The sequence below is a fragment of the Mya arenaria genome, chromosome 12, assembly GCF_026914265.1.
Source record: "Mya arenaria isolate MELC-2E11 chromosome 12, ASM2691426v1".
NCBI classification, from domain to species: Eukaryota; Metazoa; Mollusca; class Bivalvia; order Myida; family Myidae; genus Mya; species Mya arenaria.
In genome coordinates, this window is record NC_069133.1 from 69,840,291 (window position 1) to 69,858,635 (window position 18,345).

Consider the following 18,345-nt stretch of genomic DNA (forward strand, 5'->3'; position numbering starts at 1 on the left):
TCAATTGTAATTTGAAAGGAAAAAGGTCAAAGGTATTGTGGTATAGCCTTGTTGTCGTTGTTGTTGTACAAAAAACTTGGCCATAGCTCATAGTTAAGACAATTCTACTGAAATTTGGTAGACATGTTGCCCTAGAGAGTAGGCACATGTACAGCAAGGCCCACAACTCTGGCTTTTATTGTAGGGTTGTGCACCTTATTTGAATAAAAAACAGACCACTGTTACACTCATCTGGGCAGCACTTGTTTTCTCTTCCAATACTTCTGGCAAATATATTGCACAATGACCGTAGTGAAATAAAGTTAAAATTATACTGTTATGCCAAGACACTTTGTATCAAATTAAAACCAGTTGACCGCCATCATGGAAGCTTATTCCAATTATTGCACACATAATTTACTGGGTTCAATCCTTACCTGGGAAACAATCTCTTAAGATACCAAAAAAGGACACAGTACTGGTTTCTGCCAAGGAAATTGACCGGAGATCGATTCATATCAGCCATCAGCTGTCTACACAATCAAACTTAGATTAATAACGAAAAATGAAATAAATTCTGTTGCCAACTCATGTACTTGATTATGATTTTGAGAAATTTTGTCTTTGATTATCCAAAATTTGCTAAGGTTAAGGTAAAAGTCATATATATAACTTTCAATAATTTTAACTCAACACAAAACCAACTTGTGAAAATACATGTATATACAGCAGCTATAATGCTTGTACCCCTAAAGAACCATGGTTTAAAAGTCCTGTTTAAGGTATAAATTGGCTTTAACTTAAACTGACAGACTGAACATCAGCACTATAAAATTTCTCTTTAAGAACTGATGAATGGAGAGGCATGTACGGACACGCTACAGTGTCGTGTTCAGAGTGCCGATTGTGACGGGACCTGCCAGTGTGATGCACTACGGTACTTGGACGGTGATGCATGCCTTTTGTGTAAGTATCGCACTTAATCTTTTTGTGTGTTTCACAAACTGTAGAACAAAGGTCTTCAGTGATAACTTTTTTTCATTAAAATTTTATTAGAAATTGCTTAAACCTGATCACTGTGCATCCATGCCTGTATTGTAAAAACATTTTTATTAATGAATAAGTTTTTGAAACTTTAAGAGAAAGACCACATTCATTAGGCAAAATTTAATAAAAAAATCAGTGCTATGGATACAACTCGGCCACTAATTGCCATGTTATTTCATGTATTTGCCTGAATTAGAATCATTTGAAGAAACTATTTCTAGTGAAAACTCACTCCGAGTTTTGTGAGTCCGCGGAGCAGTGTTCTACTGGTGCCTGTGACAACCATCAGTGTTCCTGCCTTGATGGACAATACTACTCTACAGCGGAGGGAGCGTGCAAAGATAGTAAGTCAATCCATTATAGGCTGCTTAAAAGGTGCAGGAAAAGAAAAAAACAGGGTGTTACAGTGGCTTATGGGAACTAGGAATGCCCTGAATGACAATAGTTTTCTTAAGCCCAAGTGGTGTGCCAATATAGTAAGTGAAGACATCATAATATGTGTGTTCAGGTTAATTATACCTCCATGAACATAGTTTGAAGGGAGTTATCATACGATCAGTTGGTTTGTCTGTCAGTGGGTCAGTCACTTGGTTGGTCAATTGGTGGTCAGTCACTTGGTCAGCAGGTCTGTCAGTTTACTTGTTTGTTCGAAAAAGTTTATTGAGCGAACGTATTCCACAGTTTAGGAGATGTCATTCTGATACTTTGTATCTATTGCAACCCGCAGGAGACAGAAGCAAACTATTAAGTTTTTTAATCCTAAATATACTATAAACACTGTGATTGCATCCATTACGGGTAGAAGAGCTGATCACAAGGATCAGTGGTCAGTTCATTTAACATTTTTTGCTAGATTTTTTAAAAAATAAGGAGGGTTTACTACTTGCCCCACGTCGGCACCAGTGTCAGCGTCCAGTTTAGGTTTTAGGGCAAGTTGGTATTTTCTCTTACAACTCCAATACCCTTCTTTCACTTTCAATTCTCTTAATATTTCACACAGTTTTTCAGGACCATCATACAATGTGGTTTCATAACTCCTTTTTTATCCTAAATACAAATTATGGCCCCTAATACTTCACGTTTATGGCCATCACACAATAAGGTTACATAACCAAATACAAATTATGGCCTTTGATTGACCCAAAATATTCTTTTTTACTTTTTTATATATATTTTATTGATTTTGACAGGCATATTTTTATACTTTTATTTATTTTGCAGAGATTGGCTACAACATTAACTGCAACAATGAAGCAGGGGAGTGTGTAACTGTGCATGCCGAGTGTCTCTTTGATGTGTGTGCCTGTCCAGATACGTACTACGTTTCACTGGACAGGACACAGTGCTTTGACAGTAAGTTAGAAAGAGAGACACAGTATTATGTCTGATCATTTGCAACATAATGTAGATTGCTTAAATTGCACAAGAGTTTATTTTTCACAAACATTCCACGGGTCAACCATAAGGAAAACTCAAAACTTTGTTTAATGATATGTTTACCCCTGTTTTTACAAAAGTGATGGATTTAAATTGATTTACAATATTTTGCAAATATTCAAGAGTTAACTTACTGGTAGAAAGAAATGTTTTCTATGTCCAATATGAAGGAAGAGACTATTGCTGACTATCTTGTGAGCTATGAAAACATATAAATACTTGTTGAGCGCACTAAATTGACTTTTGAGTTAGTATTAACCCCTAAATACTTAGCTGATGTTATTGCTTTTCATTACTTGTTTGAAACAAGATTTTTGGAGGGGAAACAAATTACTAAATTCCCTATATTCTACAGGGATCGGAGATGGAGGAATCTGTGCGAATGATGATGAATGTTCATACACAAACGCAGCATGTGTGGAGACTCAGTGCACATGTGGAGCGGGCTATTACGTGAATCATACAGGCTTGGCTTGTGAACAGAGTAAGTGCACTTTGTGTCCAGAAAATGGCAATTTTGTGTGATTATCAACTATTGTAATTATGTTGTAAGCTTAAACACAAGTTTGTACCAGTTTGATCCTTGATTTTTTTTCACAAAATTTGATAACTTAAGATATGGGTCAAAAAAAGGTTGATCATGTATTTCTGGTCTGGATAAACATTCCTGTTTGGTGCGCAAGAAATTTAAACCCTTTAGCAAGCAGATAAGCAATTGTCATAATGCCAAATCAGCCTGATAAAATTATAAACATTCAATCCCAGTTAAACCAATGGAGACTGGTCTGTTTGTTGTTGTGCTTTGTTGCAGACTTAAAGTCGCGAATTTTGGATAGCTAATATTTTTGTTTGCATGAGAACAGCATTTTCAACATACTTACTGCGTGGCTGATGTCAAACTTGTTTTGAATTTGACACCTGCAAACTCAATTGTCGCAATTCCAGAATATTTAGTTCATGTACTGCAATAGTATGGGGAACATCTGTTGGAAACACACAGTAAATAGCCTGGCAGGGTGGCAAACTAAGTGATGATTAATGATTGGTTCAATTTCATGGACTGATAAGCTCTTTTCTCAAAATGAGGAGTTTGGGATGCAATTTCCCTGGACTGTACTGGTAACATGGTAACCCTGTACATTATTATTATTATTATTTACCAAACTTATATAGCGCCCTTTTCATATACACGTTCAAAGGCGCTTTACAACGATATAATCTGATAGTTGACTACAAGCAATATCATTAAAATACTAGACAGCTTTTGAACAATAAATGTACAACATACTAAAAATTATGAAACACCATAAAATGAAATGTGGTATTTAACTGGTCGTCTGAATGTACATGGACTTGGATGTAATATATATTTCTTGGTTAAACAACATTGGCCATGATTGATAGCAGTCCAAATCTGATTTAAGGGTCATATGGATTGTGCACAGACCACAACCTATTTTATTCCAGCCAAGCCGATTGGTGGGTCATGCAGCAGTTCTGAGGAATGTGGCTTCCCCGGATCGGGATGTGTCAGCGGAACCTGTGCGTGTTCCGACAATATGTACGAGGGTGCTGATGCCTGTGAAGACAGTATGTTACTTCTATATCTTTAATGTTATGAATCAGACTTAAAGAACCTTTTAAATAATTGTTTTCATACTTTCAGGTATTTGTTTCATGATTCATTGATTTGGGTGATTGGCTGCCATGCAAGATAAACAGGACAATGGCAACATAAATAACTGAAGTTTCATAATGGTGGAAAAAGGCTACAAACAACTTCTTGATTTTTAAAACTAAGCCTATGTGAGCTGTAAGCTGGTGGATATGTAAGATGGGGGTTGATGTTATAAGCACTTTTACTTTTCTGTCAATGGACACACAAATTGAGACTGAGACTGCTTGTTCTTGACTTTGAGTTTGTTTTGTGCTTCCTCCGCATTACACACTGCCATATACAGCCGATTCATATTTTCATTTTCAGAGAAGCTAAACGGGGAGGCATGTGGTGTGATGGAAGAATGTCTCGTGACGTCGGCCCAGTGTCTGTCCAGCGCTTGTAGCTGCAGTCAGGACCAATACCTTGAGAACCTTGAGTGTCGTGCCAGTACGAAATAAGACTTTAAATTATATGTTTATATCATTTCTATGTCAAACCAAGTGATTTTGACTAGTTACCCATTCAATATTATGTGATTTAATATTGCAGAATGAGCTTCAAATTGTAAAGGGGAGCAAGTCTTGTTAGTTCATTTTATCACATAATTATTGATACATTAGGATAAAAGTCTATTTTAGGTAACAAGGGAATTGACTTTATGAATTTGATTAGCAGTCTGTGACTAGCCAGTGGAATTGATGCTTTGTTTTTACGATGTTATCTGGTATGACAGTAATATAATTGGAGAACTGGGCATAAGATGAGCTTATGTCTGGACTAAGTTGCAGTTTTGGCTGTATTGCTCTTAACACTCAATTGTTATTATTGTGTACCATTTGGTCTTAAGATTTAAGAAGCGGTGATAATGTCCCACGGAATGTGAAAAACAGGCTTTCACTGTGCAGCTATTATTTCTACTGGCTTTTAGTGTACAGGTAGAATTTACAAGTTTTAATGGCCAAGTGTGTAGAATACCGGCTTTTAGTGGACAGCTATTATTTACCAGTTTTGATGGCCAAGTGTGTAGAATACTGGCTTTTAGTTGACAGCTATTATTAACCAGTTTTGATGGCCAAGTGTGTAGAATACTGGCTTTTAGTGGACAGCTATTATTTACCAGTTTTGATGGCCAAGTGAATAGAATACCGGCTTTTAGTGGACAGCTAATATTTACCAGTTTTGATGGCCAAGTGTGAAGAATACTGGCTTTTAGTGGACAGCTATTATTTACCAGTTTTGATGGCCAAGTGTGTAGAATACCAGCTTTTAGTGGACAGCTATTATTTACCAGTTTTGATGGCCAAGTGTGTAGAATACCAGCTTTTAGTGGACAGCTATTATTTACCAGTTTTGATGGCCAAGTGTGTAGAATACCGGCTTTTAGTGGACAGCTATTATTTACCAGTTTTGATGGCCAAGTGTGAAGAATACCGGCTTTTAGTTGACAGCTATTATTTACCAGTTTTGATGGCCAAGTGTGAAGAATACCGGCTTTTAGTTGACAGCTATTATTTACCAGTTTTGATGGCCAAGTGTGTAGAATACCGGCTTTTAGTGGACAGCTATTATTTACCAGTTTTGATGGCCAAGTGTGTAGAATACTGGCTTTTAGTGGACAGCTATTATTTACCAGTTTTGATGGCCAAGTGAATAGAATACCGGCTTTTAGTGGACAGCTAATATTAACCAGTTTTGATGGCCAAGTGTGAAGAATACTGGCTTTTAGTTGACAGCTATTATTTACCAGTTTTGATGGCCAAGTGTGTAGAATACCAGCTTTTAGTGGACAGCTATTATTTACCAGTTTTGATGGCCAAGTGTGTAGAATACCGGCTTTTAGTGGACAGCTATTATTTACCAGTTTTGATGGCCAAGTGTGAAGAATACCGGCTTTTAGTTGACAGCTATTATTTACCAGTTTTGATGGCCAAGTGTGAAGAATACCGGCTTTTAGTTGACAGCTATTATTTACCAGTTTTGATGGCCAAGTGTGTAGAATACCAGCTTTTAGTGGACAGCTATTATTTACCAGTTTTGATGGCCAAGTGTGTAGAATACCAGCTTTTAGTGGACAGCTATTATTTACCAGTTTTGATGGCCAAGTGTGTAGAATACCGGCTTTTAGTGGACAGCTATTATTTACCAGTTTTGATGGCCAAGTGTGAAGAATACCGGCTTTTAGTTGACAGCTATTATTTACCAGTTTTGATGGCCAAGTGTGAAGAATACCGGCTTTTAGTTGACAGCTATTATTTACCAGTTTTGATGGCCAAGTGTGTAGAATACTGGCTTTTAGTGGACAGCTATTATTTACCAGTTTTGATGGCCAAGTGTGAAGAATACCGGCTTTTAGTTGACAGCTATTATTTACCAGTTTTGATGGCCAAGTGTGTAGAATACTGGCTTTTAGTGGACAGCTATTATTTACCAGTTTTGATGGCCAAGTGTGAAGAATACCGGCTTTTAGTTGACAGCTATTATTTACCAGTTTTGATGGCCAAGTGTGAAGAAACCCGGCTTTTAGTGGACAGCTAATATTTACCAGTTTTGATGGCCAAGTGTGTAGAATACCAGCTTTTAGTTGACAGCTATTATTTACCAGTTTTGATGGCCAAGTGTGAAGAATACCGGCTTTTAGTGGACAGCTATTATTTGCCAGTTTTGATGGCCAAGTGTGAAGAATACCGGCTTTTAGTGGACAGCTATTATTTACCAGTTTTGATGGCCAAGTGTGTAGAATACCAGCTTTTAGTTGACAGCTATTATTTACCAGTTTTGATGGCCAAGTGTGTAGAATACCAGCTTTTAGTGGACAGCTATTATTTACCAGTTTTGATGGCCAAGTGTGTAGAATACCGGCTTTTAGTGGACAGCTATTATTTACCAGTTGTAATGGCCAAGTGTGTAGAATACCAGCTTTTAGTGGACAGCTATTATTTACCAGTTTTGATGGCCAAGTGTGTAGAATACCGGCTTTTAGTGGACAGCTATTATTTACCAGTTTTGATGGCCAAGTGTGTAGAATACCGGCTTTTAGTGGACAGCTATTATTTACCAGTTTTGATGGCCAAGTGTGTAGAATACCGGCTTTTAGTGGACAGCTATTATTTACCAGTTTTAATGGCCAAGTGTGTAGAATACCGGCTTTTAGTGGACAGCTATTATTTACCAGTTTTAATGGCCAAGTGTGTAGAATACCAGCTTTTAGTGGACAGCTATTATTTACCAGTTTGATGGCCAAGTGTGTAGAATACCGGCTTTTAGTGGACAGCTATTATTTACCAGTTTTGATGGCCAAGTGTGTAGAATACCGGCTTTTAGTGGACAGCTATTATTTACCAGTTTTGATGGCCAAGTGTGTAGAATACCGGCTTTTAGTGGACAGCTATTATTTACCAGTTTTAATGGCCAAGTGTGTAGAATACCGGCTTTTAGTGGACAGCTATTATTTACCAGTTTTGATGGCCAAGTGTGTAGAATACCAGCTTTTAGTGGACAGCTATTATTTACCAGTTTTGATGGCCAAGTGTGTAGAATACCGGCTTTTAGTGGACAGCTATTATTTACCAGTTTTGATGGCCAAGTGTGTAGAATACCGGCTTTTAGTGGACAGCTATTATTTACCAGTTTTAATGGCCAAGTGTGTAGAATACTGGTTTCTAGTGTACATCTAGATGTACCAGTTTCAATGGACACATGTAGAATAACACCCAGTTTCAATGGCTTAGTGTGTGAAATACTGGCTTTTATTTTACAGCTATGATATACCAGTTTCAATGGCCTATTGTGTAGAATACCAAGTTTTAACACACAGCTATAATGTACCAGTTCCAATGGCCATGTGTATAGATTATTGTTATGTGATGCATAGCTTGAATGTTTCCCTTTTTCAATGGTATGTAAATATTGGATTCTGGGTCTGAGAGAACTGCATTTTGTTCTCTGGATGGTAAGTTTTACCTTATAGTTATCAACAAAGAATGGTAAATAGTTCTTAATCACATGTTTATAGCTGATTATAAAACAACTGCTCATCTATTTCCACAGAGCTTGGATACAATCAGCCGTGTGATGCTGACATCACAGACCAGTGTATGTCCATGTTTGTATGCAGCTCCAACAATGTCTGTGACTGTCCAGAGGGGGAAGAGTATAGCATAGATGCTTGTATACAAGGTGAGAGCATAAAGTTTCACAATTTTGGTTACAGTTAAAATTGTAAGCTTATTAAAAAAAAGTTGAGTAGAGAATTGATTTAAGCTTGCCTATTTTTCCTTGGAAAAAAGTTGAGATATTGTCAAAGCCATGGTGTGTATGGCAGCGTTTGGCAAAACACTTTGTAAGCTTGTCATAGCAAAGATTAAAGAGATGAAGCCTGGAGCCTTGTAGACAAAGTCCGCTACAACAGTGAACACACTTGTGTAAAGTCCAATAACTCTGACTACTATTTCACAAGAAAACATCACGACTAAAGAACTTAGAAAAATCATTTATGCATACCAGCTTGGTATGGCACCAGTATGATAATATTATACTAGTGAGTGTTACGGAAGCAGGCTCATTATTTACCTATTCAACTGTAACATGATGATCAAATTGTTGTTTTTCAGTAATAACAACAACGCCTATTCCCACCACTCCGGCTCCAGATGAGATCGTTTTTGTCGGTATGTTTGTAAATCTATGTGTGGTGTTCACTATTTTGCAATGCTCTGAGCATACATATTTTGTTGAAACTCATGAAAAAATAATGCACGAGAAACACATATTAAGCCTGACACTCTGACTTGACTGTTCATTGCAAAATTATAACTTTTTTGAGATCACTGAAAATAAGCAATTAAATAAATAATTTTTCAATTTCAAATTATTTTATTCTCATTTTTTTTAATATGACTGAATGACAATTAAGCTCGTTAATTTTTTCAGATGTTGACGGTGAGGTTACATTCAACCAGACATACGACCCGGCCCTGAATGACACAACATCTGAAACATTCCAGAACTATGCCTCTGACTTCCAAACTGCTGTATGTTATGATGCTTTTTGAACAACTAGGCTTACAGATTTAAATTACATTAACAACATTATCAGTTTAGTGCTAATTAAAAGTGATCCTAAAGAAACCACATTTTCTATTCTTAACAAAGATCACACAGCACAATTAAAAAAAAAATATGTTTTAGCTTCTCTGCTTTTTGAAAAGTTCTGAACTAAAGTATTGTCAAAGGCCTGTTGTTTTTGACATTATTAGCAGTAAAGGGAGAGCATAAAGTCACTGCTTTTTCTGTCACACTCTTGTTCAAAATTTAGTAACTGACCAGATTTCAATGAAACAGTGCAGTATGCAAAAACCATAATTACACCCTCATACATTGTTATCTCCCCTTTCCACTTTAACTGTTTGCATGAATAAGGAAGGTGCCTGTCTGGACCATAAGTTAACAGTAATTGAGGGATTTAAATGAATATTATAGACATGTAGCAATGAGGCAAAATTCAGTGCACAGTAGCTATGCCCTGTCCTTCATTTTTACAGAAATAGGCTTTTTCATCATGGGTGCTTGTTTTACTTAAATTTTGTCTGGAGAATAACTCCAAATGTTTTTGAGGTAATGTTTTCAAACTTACTTTATATAATATACAGATAAACCTTATTGAGGAAAAGTGCAGTGCATTGGAACACATATTATTACATGTATCTCTGTTTTGATTTTTATAACAGATAAATATTGGCATCTGCTGGCTTGCATTCTTGATTTTTTATTTCCTATTCTCTATATTTACAATTAATTCCCTCTCTTTCAGCTGATTGATTCAGACCCAAGCATTGAAAGTGTCACTGTAACAGGAATATCGTGAGTAGTCCACAAATTTACTCAAGTCCACATTTGTAACCAATAATTAACTGTCAGATGGATTATTAATTTAAAGTACTTTTGTGAATGATGGGGCCATCTTATAAGTGTAAGTTCAAGAATCTCATTTATATATTAAGTGAACATCAGAAATTAAACTCAAAGTTTAATTTGCATATTCAAATATACTATGCCACAACTGACCAATGAAACTCTTTTAAGTTAAAAATTCTCAGAAATAATCATTTTAAAAAAAAGCAATCATACAAATTGCGCATTTAATAGATGGCCATTATTCTTATATCTATGTTTTGACCTGAAATGACCTTAATTTTTGTGTGTGTCAACTGGTTATTTAATTTTATTGGTTAAGAAACGATTTTGGTTGATTTGTGATTTTTCATTTCTGATGATAGAAAACATAAGTAAAGGTAAAATGAAGATTCATGTAGAAATGTAATTGAGTAACATTAACAGCAGCGTCGCTTCTGTATTAAACAGTTTTTTTCATGAATTAGCAGGAAGATACGTATTAAGATAGTACATAGTTTGAGAGAAACAAGTTACTGCTTTTGCTAATCTTTGTTTTGTCAGATTTTTATGCAGATCATCTGGCCAAGTTTCATGCGACATCAATAAACATTTAGTCCATTTTGATTAAAAACAGGAGCAAGGGGAGGTCAAATCAAAAATGATAAAGAGAATGGTAATTCTGAAATTTTTAAAAAACTTGTCTTAGTTTAATGATAAATACCGAAAAAGTATTCATTTTATATTGCCATTTAGTCTTCTAGAAGTTGTCAGAGATTCAAAAACAATAATAGTAACATGTATTTGCGTTATTTGATGAAACATGTCTGAACAAGAAAGTCTTTTCTGTATTTATTTGTTCTGGTTTTCACATGAAAAGCAAATATTGAAAAATAAAGAAAGAAGTTTTTGCATTGTCTGAAAAATAAGAGTGGTCAATTTGACAAACAAAGTAAATTTGTTTGGCCTAAAAATATTCAAATATTAATATTGAGTAGTGTGTTGTTAATTGTCATGTGTGAGTTATCAAAGTCATTTTCAGAATCACAGCGCCATTGCCCAAGATAAGCGCAGGTTTATGTTCTGTATGTATTTAGTCTAATTCTGGGACTAAATCTATGCTAGACTTAACCTTATTCAAACAATCACCAAATTCATTTGTAAATTTTGATGGCTACCATTTTGATAACAGCTCACATGCTGATGTCATTGTAAAACTTGCTACCCTATATACAAGTATGGGTTACACAAAACCATTATTATATTAAAAGAATTTTCAATATATGATTAAAACTCAGGGAGATAAATATATCATGCTTAAGGCCTGTCTAATAGAGTACGCATGGTATGAAGAAAAAAGGTGATTTTATGGAAAATAATTAGCAAATCTATGTTCTTATATACTGATTTAAGATAATTTTAGGTGAGCAATTTGCAAGTCATTCTTATTCATCAGAGGTTTGACAATGATAAATCTTACCTCTGTTGTACACACAGCGTCATAGTTCTAGTGTACTGAGAATGACGGGAAGCGAATTTTAATTTTTTTCAGAGAGGGCAGTGTGATGGTGGTCTTCATTGTGAAATATATCAAGATTGAAGTTGCTATCAATGTCACAGATGGTGGCAACCAAGAACCAGCAGATGTGGACGCACTGATTGACCTTGAACAACAGATCAAGGCCAAGGTCAGATTGCTATTTTGAAACTAGACTAAATAACATAATCCATTTTTGACAATACATACAGCTTGTTTCACCTATGTGCCGTCTTTTATCTGAAAATATGATTTGATATGATTTTTGTATGTAAAATTGTGAACAAAATCCTTGTAGCAAGCAAATAAACCATAAACCAAGGTTGATATAAGGGATATCAGTGTATGTATATCACATATGATAAATACATCATAATATGTTATGTCAGAAGGCAACATTTTGCTTAAAATAAACATTTAAAACAAGATAACGTTTCTTTAACAACATCATTTTAAATGAAACAAAGGGCAGTCTATGCCGCTCAATCTGTTTCCAAAATAATGTTTTGACAGTGCTACGTCAGATGGCCATATTGTGAAAAGGTTTGTTGAAGTGTTATAAGTAACTAAACTCTCAATCAAACTCTGGTAAAAGGCCAAAGGCAGGCCTCTGTAAGTAGCTATGACTGCGCTATGTTTCATATAAATGGTGAAGGATTATAGTGAAGGTATCTTTTTTAAAGCCTTTATTTGGAGCATAATGTTGCCATCTGATGTAGCATTTATGAAGCAATTTATCATGTGGTTTATACACACTGGATATTGTGTTCATGTTTGTTTAAAATGTAGCAGAAATGCCATCTTGTTTGAAAAAAACATTGCTTGAATACTATTAGACATTTAAGTAACTATTTCTAGTTTGTGCATATCTGGAACTACTTTTGTACATAAGTAACTAGCTGTTTTCATCATGCATGTGTGGAAGAACTCTGCCATGTGACCTACTGTTATCTTACACTTGTTTAAAGCTGCACTCTCACAGATTTAACGTTTGACAATTTTTATGCCCCCAAAGGTGGGCATATTAAAATCGCACCCTCTGTCCGTCCATCCGTCTGTAACTTTCCCTTGTATGGACAGTTTTTAAAATAACTTGCCACATGTGTTCCACATACCAAGACGACGTGTCGCTTGCAAGACCCGTGTCCCTACCTCAAAGGTCAAGGTCACACTTAGTGTTTATTCACAATGAAGTGCTGCATATAAGGACATAGAGTATAGGTTGTCGTGTCCGGGCTGTAACTTTCTCTTGTATGGACAGATTTTAAAATAACTTGCCACATGTGTTCCACATACCAAGACGACATGTCGCGTGCAAGACCCGTGTCCCTACCTCAAAGGTCAGGGTCACACTTATTGTTTATTCACAATGGAGCGCTGCATATAAGGACATAGAGTATAGGTTGTCGTGTCCGGGCTGTAACTTTCCCTTGTATGGACAGATTTAAAATAACTTGCCACATGTGTTCAACATACCAAGACGACGTGTCGCATGCAAAACCCGTGTCCCTACCTCAAAGGTCAAGGTCACACTTAGTGGTTATTCACAATGGAGTGCTGCATATAAGGACATCGAGTATAGGTTGTTGTGTCCGGGCTGTAACTTTCTCTTGTATGGACAGATCTTAAAATAACTTGCCACATGTGTTCCACATACCAAGACGACGTGTTGCGTGCAATACCTGTGTCCCTACTTCAAAGGTCAAGGTCACACTTAGTGTTTATTCACAATGGAGTGCTGCATATAAGGACATAGAGTATAGGTTGTCGTGTCCGGGCTGTAACTTTCTCTTGTATGGACAGATTTTAAAATAACTTGCAACATGGGTTCCACATACCAAGACGATGGTTGCGTGCAAGACCCGTGTCCCTGCCTCAAAGGTCAAGGTCACACTTAGTGTTTATTCACAATGGAGTGCTGCATATAAGGACATAGAGTATAGGTTGTCGTGTCCAGGCTGTTACTTTCCCTTGTATGGACAGATTTTAAAATCACTTGCTACATGTGTTCCACATACGAAGACGACGTGCCGTGTGCAAGACCCATGTCCCTACCTCTAAGGTGAAAAATACACTAAGTGTTTATTCACAAGGGAATTCTGAATATAAGGACATAACAGTGTAGGTTGTCAAGTATGGGTGGTATTTTTTTATGTTCAGAGGCAATTTAAAATAACTTGCCATATGTATTTGACACGTAAAGGCAAGATCAACTTTTCATGTACTGACCTTGTTCGTAGGTCAATGTCACATTCGGGGGCATTCGTCACATACTGTGACAGCTCTTGTTTATTTTTTGTTTTGAACGAACCAATTTTTGCGAAAATCCATGGAAACCAGTTATATACAACTCCTGACAAAAAATTAGATCGTAGATTCTTATATCTCAGTTCAAAAATTGATGTTTTATGCATTTTTCTTAAACCGTTGGTAACGGTTTAAGCCATAATACATTAGTTTTCGAACGGAAATATGAAAGTCTAAGATCTGAGTTTTTGTCAGCAATGTTATATCATTGGTTTGCAGATATTTACACAAAAATTTGCCCAAAACAAAAAAAAAAAAGTTGTAAAAAGTGGTAAATCTGTGAGAGCGCAGCTTTTAGCCTGAATATACAAATTTCTGTTGAGTCAGGTTTGTATGAGTAACTGTCTGATGTTTAAACATGAAGAAAAATAAACATAATGCTGAACAAAATTTTGCTAGAAAGAAGTACATGATAAAATTCCTTTAAAATGTTGTGATTTTGTTGTATAGGTGACAAGAACGCTATTAAAGGTTTTGCAAGAAGATTTCACAGAAAAAATCAAGAATTCTACATACTTCAGGAATTTAGAGCCTCCAAAAGAGACCGCAGTCAAGGTGAAGGAAGGTTAGTATAAAGTTCACTATTCGTGCCATTTTCTCTAAATTCTTAATATATAACACTTTCGACTTATTACACTTATTTTATGATTTCTTGACTTAAAAACTAAGGATGAGATTTCAATGAAACTTGAACATAGACAGTTAGCAATAAATGCACAAGTATAGTGCTCAAAATAACCATTAGCCTAGCTTCAATCAATACTGAATTATATGCCCCTTTCACTTTTACAGTATGCATTAATATGGACACTTGATGTCATATTAAACACATTTTTATTAAACTTGCAACTTGAAATATGTTTGTAACTGAATGAAAACTGTGTATTATATGAGGTCTCAAGGCAGATTCTAAATGATATATTATACATATTAGCTTAGTGCCTTTGTCACAATAATTATATGAATAGGTAAAAATAAACAAATGATTTGTTTAGATTGTTAGTACAATGTATTTGCCACTTTTCAGATCCATGTCGAGATTTGGGTGAAATTGCTAAACGGGCACAAAGCGTCCAGTGTCAAACAGTCCTTTCTTACACGCAAATAACTTCCAACATTGAGGCTCGATGCACGTAAGTCATCAACTTTGTTGATGTTTAGTCAACTTCATTTTCTGTCTCAATATTAGCTTTTCTTGATTTCAAAGAAAATAAAAGTGTACATTAATTGCCATAGCAACAATGTCATTGCAGTCTGCATTTAAAAGTCATGTTTGTTTATCAAAAAAATATGTCTAATACAAGTCTATGTTCATGTCTCTCAATGACATTAATGAATATTTATATCAAGGAGGTTGGGCACTGTTTCATTTAACAAGCCACAAATATAATATATTAACTGATGGTGACCAGCATTGTTTTCATTCTTCTTATCTACTGTACAGCGGTTACCGGCTACTGCTAGACTGTGTGATGATTGGCTATAAGCATGACAATAGGTCGTGTCCCGCTAACACCATGAGGAAGACTCTAGAAGACTTGGGTCTTGGGTCTCTTCAACTGAAGCAGGAAGTCAAAAATTGTGTCTCAGGTAATTGTTAATTTTAGCTGTTAAAAAAATGAATTATTATGATAACCTTCGTACCTTAATATTTGTTACCTTTGGTTTTGGTGTTGCTCAGAAATTTGAACCTTAAACCTTGTGCATAACTAAAGAACTGTTCAAGATATTAAAATAATTTGAGTGAAGAATATCGTTGTATGAAAATTCTGAGTGATTAGTTTGGAAAGTTGAATGGACTTGTCGCCTACTCCTCTTAGATTCACAAATGTGGCGATTGTTAACAAAAGGTTCAAGTTGCGAATGATTGTAGAGAACTGTTTGAATTAGCTTGAATAGGATTTGAGTATGATGATATATTAACTTAGTTTCTGTACTAAATTGATTATGGCTTAAATACAATCTCAAAGTTAGAGTGGTCTAGTGGGAAGGGGTCCACCTCACACTCAGTGAGTTGTGGGTTCGATCCCTACCACTGTAATGATCGAACTCTCTCTTACCCTTTCAAAAACTTGACACAGTACTCTATGTGTCCTCCCAGGAAAATGACTTGGGAGTGATTGAAATAAACAAGAACCGGTATAAACTTAACTGCTAGTATTATTGAAATCAGATACATTTTCCGCAATGATCACTCAGTGGGTGATGCAACCAGTTACCAACCTCCATTAGAATCCTTAATCAAGACTTTGATATTTCCTTATTTTTAGGCAACAATTACCGGTTTGAACCGATTGAACCAGTTGACATTGAACGGCCCTGTCACGATCTAACGAACATGAAAATTGCAGCAACAATAGCGTGCAGGGAACATATGCAGGCCATCTCCAACTCCAAGGAGCCTTGCAGGTTTGTAAAAGTTAAATGAAAGAATAGTTATTTTTTATATTGCTGAACTTAACTGGTAAACAATACCAAATTAATTGTTAAGTGAACTAAAAATAAATAATTTGAGTAACTTTATTAGTGTCTGGTGCAAATGTCTCTAATAGCATGTGTGCACAGCGAACCACTAAAAAAGCACATTGAAAGAAACCAGGCGTGACTTCATGGAAATTAAGTGGTTGTCTTTGTCAAAGGCTGTTTTGATTATCAAATCAGAATCCTTTCAGAGATCCCATTGTCGAAGACATGAGCGTAAACACTGACTCCTTTTGTGATGATTTTAAAGCATGGTGTTGAAACCGCTTGAGTCCTCACATTGTCTAGCATGAATGAGATCTTGTGTGGAAGGGAAAACACAAGTATCAGTAGGGAACCCACTTGCCTGGCTTAGTGACCCCTAACAAACATCACTTGCATTTCAAGGGAGAATTGAATTTAATGAAACTATTCTGGTTCAAAATATGAAAATTTATTAGGTCAGCTATCAGTTCAAAACAAGAATATTATATAAGGGACAATTGAATTAGAATTTGATGAAACTATTCCGGTTCAAAATATTAAAAATTTATTACGTCAGCTATCAGTTCAAAACAAGAATATTGTACACCATTTAGAGTGTCTGTGCTTTCTATTTCTAGACCCTCTGTGTAGAGTCCCTGTGCAGACTGATCTAATGCATATATGTTAGGAAAAGCTAACAACAGTGTCATATGCCCCAATTGAAATATTTTAACTTCTTGTATAACTGTATGGAGAGGGAGCCCGTACAGGAGTGTCTATGAATGAGAAATATTCACTTAGGAAATAGTTAAGATTCTACATACCACTCACTTAGGAAATAGTTAAGATTCTACATACCGTTCACTTAGGAAATAGTTAAGATTCTACATACCACTCACTTAGGAAATAGTTAAAATTCTACATACCGCTCACTAAGGAAATAGTTAAGATTCTACATACCGTTCACTTAGGAAATAGTTAAGATTCTACATACCGCTCACTTAGGAAATAGTTAAGATTCTACATACCGTTCACTTAGGAAATAATTAAGATTCAACATACCGCTCACTTAGGAAATAGTTAAGATTCTACATACCGTTCACTTAGGAAATAGTTAAGATTCTACATATCGCTCACTTAGGAAATAGTTAAAATTCAACATACCGCTCACTTAGGAAATAGTTAAGATTCTACATACCGTTCACTTAGGAAATAGTTAAGATTCTACATACCGCTCACCACTCACTTAGGAAATAGTTAAAATTCTACATACTGTTTTATATTCCAGCTTTGTAGACCCCCTGTTCAACTGTACGCTGACGGAGCTGGTGCGTATGTACAGGAACAGCAGTGACACGGCGATGTGCCCCGAGGGAAACCCGAGTCGTAATTTCATGGTGACGGCCCTTATCAAACACCAGAACGACTTGTTCAAAGGGAAGTCTGTCAACCTTGAGACTTGTGAGTTTAAACTTGTGCATTTCATATCTAGCATTAAAAGCCCATTTAATGCCCAAATAAGTGAAAATATGACCTCTTCATTGACTGGAGAAAAACTTTCGAACATTTATTTCTGCTTGTAAGGCACTTGAAACTAGGAACTCTATGACATGTACCTTTTGTTTGTTAAGGTGAGTTCTTCCTGGTGCCTAACATGCAGTACCATACAAGAGCAAAATGTGGTATGGAGTTGTTCATACTTCGCAACTCATCCGAGGAAGACCTATGCTGGTACGTTGTCTGCAATCATTACGTAGAAGAGGATTGTTTGTTTCAGTGAGATATTAATTTTATGTCAGTTGCACAGCCCCAAGGTAAACTTTGACATAAGTGAAAATATTTACCTTTTGTTTTTTTCAGATGAGATAAAATTCATATATCACTGAAACAAACAAATTATTCCTATGATTTAATGCTACAATTTAAAGTGATATTATATTGTATGTTATCTAAAAATCACGCCAAAAGCTATTGGTTTCATGATGTTATTTCTGAGTACACCGACCAGAAATGTGGTCATGAACATTTTGGCAAAGCTGTGTGA

The 18,345-nt window shown here is 35.8% G+C and overlaps 1 protein-coding gene across 3 annotated transcripts in view; it reads left to right on the forward strand.

Moving 5' to 3' along the window:
* The window catches only part of LOC128211071 (uncharacterized), a 220,030-nt gene that overhangs the window by 43,699 nt on the left and 157,986 nt on the right, over positions 1-18,345 (forward strand). For all 3 annotated transcript variants that reach the window (XM_052915480.1, XM_052915478.1, XM_052915479.1), the window contains exons 31-47: positions 826-945; positions 1,248-1,370; positions 2,248-2,379; positions 2,819-2,947; positions 3,931-4,053; positions 4,448-4,570; positions 8,171-8,299; positions 8,734-8,790; positions 9,053-9,153; positions 9,933-9,982; positions 11,565-11,700; positions 14,307-14,421; positions 14,884-14,989; positions 15,301-15,446; positions 16,127-16,265; positions 17,590-17,762; positions 17,933-18,032. In XM_052915480.1, the coding sequence (XP_052771440.1) occupies positions 826-945; positions 1,248-1,370; positions 2,248-2,379; positions 2,819-2,947; positions 3,931-4,053; positions 4,448-4,570; positions 8,171-8,299; positions 8,734-8,790; positions 9,053-9,153; positions 9,933-9,982; positions 11,565-11,700; positions 14,307-14,421; positions 14,884-14,989; positions 15,301-15,446; positions 16,127-16,265; positions 17,590-17,762; positions 17,933-18,032 (2,002 nt within the window). The remainder of the gene's footprint in view (positions 1-825; positions 946-1,247; positions 1,371-2,247; positions 2,380-2,818; positions 2,948-3,930; positions 4,054-4,447; positions 4,571-8,170; positions 8,300-8,733; positions 8,791-9,052; positions 9,154-9,932; positions 9,983-11,564; positions 11,701-14,306; positions 14,422-14,883; positions 14,990-15,300; positions 15,447-16,126; positions 16,266-17,589; positions 17,763-17,932; positions 18,033-18,345) is intronic.